The sequence below is a fragment of the Marmota marmota genome, unplaced genomic scaffold (genome assembly GCF_001458135.2).
Source record: "Marmota marmota marmota unplaced genomic scaffold, marMar, whole genome shotgun sequence".
NCBI classification, from domain to species: domain Eukaryota; kingdom Metazoa; phylum Chordata; class Mammalia; order Rodentia; family Sciuridae; genus Marmota; species Marmota marmota.
The window spans coordinates 205,234-210,753 of NW_025999895.1; the positions used below are offsets into that span (position 1 = coordinate 205,234).

Genomic DNA, 5,520 nt, shown 5'->3' on the forward strand with positions numbered 1-5,520 from the left:
GTGACTCATGCCGCTGGCCAGCTGGGGGTGTTCACGCCGCCCCCCCCCCGCCCCCCAGCTCCTGGCCTCCCTGGGCCACTGCCATTGCCCAGCCCCGGCTGCAGGCTGTCAGCAGCGCCCGACTCCCGCTCAGCACATGCCTGGCTGGGCTGCCGGTCCTCTCCCCACAGGGCGTGCCGGAGGACCTGCTGTTCTTCTACCAGCACCTCAGGAAGGGGGGCAGGGTCCTCCGGGTGGACCAGACCCTGCTCCTGTACCGCTACCACCCCCATGCGGCCACGCTCTCCGTGCTTGAGTAAGTAGATCACCTTGGGCTCCAGAAGCACCTCGTGAGGCCCAGGACGGGCACGGGCACCACTGGGCCGGGTTAGTGAGGTGGACACAGGCGGCTGGCCTCAGGGCTCTTCCCTGAGATTCACCTGATAGGAAGGGAGTCCCCACAAAAAGTGGTGGGTGGGGCACAGAGGGCAAGGTGGCTAGGAAAACCCCCGCAGGGGTCACAGGGGCCTCTCCAGGGCCTGGGAGGCACCCAGAGGAGCCCAGTGTCCCTCTGCTCTACAGAGGTGGGGTTCACATGTGACCCTCTGAAGACCTGCTGACCACCGGGCCTAAGTGGGCCCCCGTAAGGAGAGCTACGGGGCAAAGTCACAGGCTTGGGTCTCAGAGGGCTGGGTGGTGGGTGTCCTGTGGACACCCTCTGCCCCGGCCTGCCCTGGAAGCAGGACACCACGGGCTAGGGGCTGTTGGCCTGGCACTGCTCTGGCTCCATGGCTGGGCAGGCATGGTCTGGAGAGGGCTCCCCGCAGTTCCTAGGGAACTGTCATGAGGACACGTGCTCCTAGTGCCACCAGAGGCCCCAGGTCCTCATGCCACCTGGAGAGGGTTTCAACACGAGGTTTTGACAAGACACAGACTTGGGTCTCCAGCAACCACGCAGAATCCAGTTAGCAATCACTGTGACTTCGTGAAAACCCAAGATATTTGGAAATTAGGCAGCCAAGGGAAAAAATGAAAAGGAAATTAGAAAAAAACTAAAAGCAATGAGTCCTGCACACAGCGCCACCTTGGCCTCAAAGGCTTATTCACGGAGGAGGAAAGTGAGCTGCAAGTACCCCTGAACAGGGAGTCACCCAGGGACAGCACAAAGCCACCAGCAAGTGGAGCAGGAGTCCAGAGCAGGTCAGCACAACCGAGAGTCACCACTGGAAATAAAACCAGCAAGACCACCTGTGGCCAGGTCTGAGCCCTCACCTGCTGAGCTGCGAGCAGCCAAGGCTATTTGGCCTGGCTACCACCTCAGCCTGCAGGGCAGGACAGTCCAAGGACAGAGGCCAGGTTAGCACGTGGGTAGGACTAGCACCCCCGGGGACGTCAGGACCAGAGCTTCAGGAGGCAGGCCAGCCCCCGTCTGCCCAGACTGGTGGACAGTGAGGCTGTGCAGTGCACGGGGCTCAAAGGCGGCACGCGAAGCCCATACCTCCTCTGCACCGAGAAGGGAGCGGCCAGCGCAGGCACCTGGGGAGGGCTGGGAGCGACGGGGGCCGGCAGATGTGCAGCCCACCGCTCCTGGGAACCAGGCGGGTTCTGAACTTCATGTGGAAAGGCACAGGACCCAGGATGGCTGACCAAGTCTCGAGAAGAGGCTGCAGCAGTCAGCAAGGTGCAGGGCAGGCACAGGTGAGCCCGGCCACCATGGGGAGGCACCCAGCCCCCCCACGGGGGTCTGCTCACGGGGCGCGTGGTGCCCCTGTGAGGGAGGAACCCACCCCTGGAATCACAGGCAATCGAGACAGTGCTGGAGGAGCTGCGGACCTGCGCCACGAGACGGCAGGGCGGCTGACTGTCTAAGAACGGGCAAGCTGGACACCGTCACAATCAGAGTCACTCTTGGTCACACAGACCCGAGAAGCTGATGTGCCATTCAGTGCAGAGCAGGTGCCCAGTGCACAGAGACCCTCAGCGCCACCCGCTAGGCGTGCCAGCCTGCACAGCTACAGTCCCAGCTTCTTGGGAGGCACAGGTGGGACGGTCACTTGAGTCCAGAAGTTCGAGAGCAGCCTGCGCAGCACAGTGAGTCACGTCTCTTCGAGATGGAAAAGTACAAGACACCACTAAGAAAATCAACGGGCACACTAAAGCTTGCAAGGAGACCCCCAGTCCACGCACCCAGCAGGGAACCCCACAAGCCAAGTACGCGGTAGACACGGCAGCCCACAGGCACAATCCGAGTGGTCACGGCCTCAGACTCCAGACCACGTGCACTGCTGGGTGGGCTGTGGACAGGCTGGAGTTGGCACCTGCCACCCCAAGCATGGGCCAGGACACTCAGCAGTAAGGAGGCGTGTCCTCTGGGGAGGGCTGCTGGATGCTATATAACTGACCACATCGGCGCCTTCCTGTGGTGGGCCCACTTGGAGATGTGGACACTCCCCAGCACATTGCTGTCAACACTTGAACTGGGATGCAGCTGGGGGTGGAGTGCCCGCCTCATTTACCAGGCCCTGGGGTCCCTCACTGCAAAAAAAAAAAAAAAAAGCCAAGAACACTTTGGGACTGTCCCTACGTGTGCCTTCGGGAGGATGGCAGGGTCTGCTGAGATGGTGTGCTGCTGACCGGGGTGGCTGGGGAGACGCTGGGCCCCAGCAGACCTCCTGGGCCTACCCACCCTCCACCAAAAAGAGGGGCAGGGCTGCAGTCCCTCTCGGTGGCTGGGGAATGTGCGCACGTGTTGCTCAAAAACCACACGCTGTCCACCCGAGAGCAGCTGCTCCAGCAAAGAGCCCTCCTGTCCACACAGGAGCCCATCTGAGTGGAGACTGTGCCTTCCACAGCGCATGGGGGTAGCCAGGGCGGTTCTGAGCACTCCCGTGTGACCACGTGGTCACACAGGGCCCACAGCCACGGGCGGTGGTGGTGCTGCCTTGGAGGTGGGTCTGTGAGGCCCCACACGTGGGTGCGGGCCGGCACGCCCAGCCGCAGGCGCCATCGGGCAGGGCTGCCCAGGCCTCATCCTGTGCCCAGGGCAAGGCCTTGGTGTGCAAGACTCTGGTTTTTGCCACGTAAGGCTTGGCCACCCACAACACAAAATAAGTGACCTAATGCAGGTTTCTGTGAGGGATTAAAGTCTTTGAGTGTGAGCAGCAGCTCCTGGGGCACGGGTTTAATCACTACCTGGGCTTGCTGAAGAGTCTGCTCCGCAAAGCTTCCTGGAGCCTCCCTGCATCACACTAGCAACGGTCTCCACAAACGCCACTCAGCACCCGTGACCAGCGGGAGTCGTGGTCAGGAGTCAAGTGTGTGCCGACTCGGGAACCAGTGCTGACCTGAGCCGATGCTCATCCTCGTGGGTCTCTCCTGTTGGCCACGGCATTGAGACGGGCCAGGCCTCCTCATGGTGCCTGGGAGCTAGCTCAGGCCTGCACCAGGCCCTCCTCGATCACGTGATGCTGGGCATGGGCCTGCCTGACTGTTGGCGTCCAGCCTCCAGAGCTGGACAAGTTTCTTTGTATGATGCTAGAGTCAGGCATTAGGCTACTGCTGCATACACAGACCAGGGAAGACCAAGGCCTGGGGTCCCGTCACCTGTGCCCTCTGGGGGCTGCACCTATGCTTGCTGGTGCAGATGGTGCTGACAGGTCACCCCCTCCCCTGAGGCGGCTGCCGTGAGTGAGCCGTGTCTTCCTTGAACAGCAGAGGCTGCACAGCCTCCTCACTTTTGTCACCTGCCAGTCACCAAGTACCTGGTAGCCTCGAGCCAGGCAGTCGCAGGTCCTCTTGCTCCCATCTTCTTGTGGGTGTTAAGAGGCGATGCACACATCACCCTTCACGCGCGTGAACGTCGGGGTATGTGTTCCGCAAAGGCCGAGAGAAGGCCGAGGAGGCCACAGGGTGAGGGGGCTGCACTGGGAGCCAGGCCAGAGAGCACATGGCAAAGGATGGCAGGTGCCCAGAGCAGATGAGGAGCAGCCCAAGGATCTGACTGGGGTGAGAGCCGACAGCAGGGAAGTGGCCCGAGGGCCAGGGCAGGGCGTGACCGCAGACAGCTGTCCTGAGGTGGCCCTGAGCGCCAGTGTGCTGTGTGGCCCCAAGGTGCTCGGGGACCAGGGAGGTGGGGAGACGTGGCTGAGGGTGCAGCCTCTGCCTGGCGGCCCGGTCTGCGCGTCCATGGAGGGACTCTGATTCAGGCGGGGAAACCCCAGATTCCTGCTCTCTAGGCAAGTGGCCTAAGGCACAGGTAGCTTCCAGGTGTGGCCACGGTTTCCTTCTGCACAGCGGCTTTTCTGGGAAATGGGATCAGGTCACGGGGTCCACTGTCCTGAAGTTCCTGAAGCCACCACAGGGGTGGGCTGAGCTACCCAGAGGCCAGGCCGGCCTGGGTGGCCCCCAGCCTTCCATAGGGCGGTGAGCCCGAGGTGGCTCCAAGGGCCTCTGGCTGTGGGAGGCGGGCAGGCCAGGAGGTGCTCATCCCCAGGGCACCCAGCCAGCCCTGGCCACCCCTGCTTCCCAGGACGACCATCTGGACCCACCGTGTCTGCTTCCTGGAGGAGTGGGCCCTGCCCCAGTGGGCGTCCTTCACCATCTGGAACGCGGGCAAGCAGGGACGCAGACTGTACCGCAGCCTCACGGCTGCCAGCCGCTGCAAGGTGGGCGCTGCCTCCCCAGCCCCTTGTCCCCAGCCCCGGCTCCTCCCTGCTCTGCCTGAGCCACCCAGAATGCTCATCCTCAGGTGGTGGCCTTCTGCGACGTGGACGAGAACAAGATCAGGAAAGGCTTCTACCGCTACGAGGAGGCTCAGGTGTGTGGCGTGTGGCCAGCAGGGGCAGCCCACTCCACCCTGGGCCCAAGGACGGCCCAGGGCCCTCCTCCAGGGACTCCACTGGGCCCCGAGGACCAGGGTGCCCCCAGCCTGTGTCCTGCCCCAGGGCCCGAGGTGCACATCTGTCAGCTGAGCCAGCTGTGGCTCTGGGCAGAGGGCCACGGCTGGCACAGGCCGCAGGGGCCCTTCCCTTGAGTGCCCAGCATGACTGTGGTCTCCTTCCAGGAAAGGCCCAAGCCACGTGTTCCTGTCCTGCACTTCAGAGCTGCCCGGCCACCCTTCGTCCTCTGTGTGAAGCTGGTGAGTGCTGGGCTGCTGTCCTCGTTTTAAGCCCAGCCTGCCCAGCAGTCTTGAACCTCTAGGCTGGGCGGAGGCTGTGGTCACTACCCTGGGGCTGGGGGCAGCTCCAGGGGGGCCGTCTGAGGAGCCGCCAGTCCCTGCTGGGTGCCACCCTGGCCCTCGAGCCCACAGAGCTGCTGTGCTGCCCCTGTCCCTGCAGCAGAGCCAGGGCTCCGGCCATCTGGGTCTCTGTGGTGTGGGCACAGGATGTGCTCTGCTCTTGGGTCCAAGGTCGGCTCAGTAGAGCTAAGCATGGCCCCACACCTGTCTAGGACATGGGCTCATTTCCTGGCCCAGGCAGGTCCCCAGCAGTCCCCTACCCCCCCCACCCCACCACGCCCGCAGGCAAGTCAGCTCCTGGCTCG

General features: G+C 63.3%; 1 protein-coding gene across 8 annotated transcripts in view; it reads left to right on the top strand.

Annotated features, from left to right (window-relative positions):
- The window catches only part of B3gntl1 (UDP-GlcNAc:betaGal beta-1,3-N-acetylglucosaminyltransferase like 1), a 40,639-nt gene that overhangs the window by 30,456 nt on the left and 4,663 nt on the right, over nucleotides 1–5,520 (top strand). For all 8 annotated transcript variants that reach the window (XM_015503998.2, XM_048796805.1, XM_048796816.1 and 5 more), the window contains 4 exons: nucleotides 171–295; nucleotides 4,508–4,643; nucleotides 4,727–4,795; nucleotides 5,042–5,116. In XM_015503998.2, coding sequence (XP_015359484.1) covers nucleotides 171–295; nucleotides 4,508–4,643; nucleotides 4,727–4,795; nucleotides 5,042–5,116 — 405 coding nt within the window. The remainder of the gene's footprint in view (nucleotides 1–170; nucleotides 296–4,507; nucleotides 4,644–4,726; nucleotides 4,796–5,041; nucleotides 5,117–5,520) is intronic.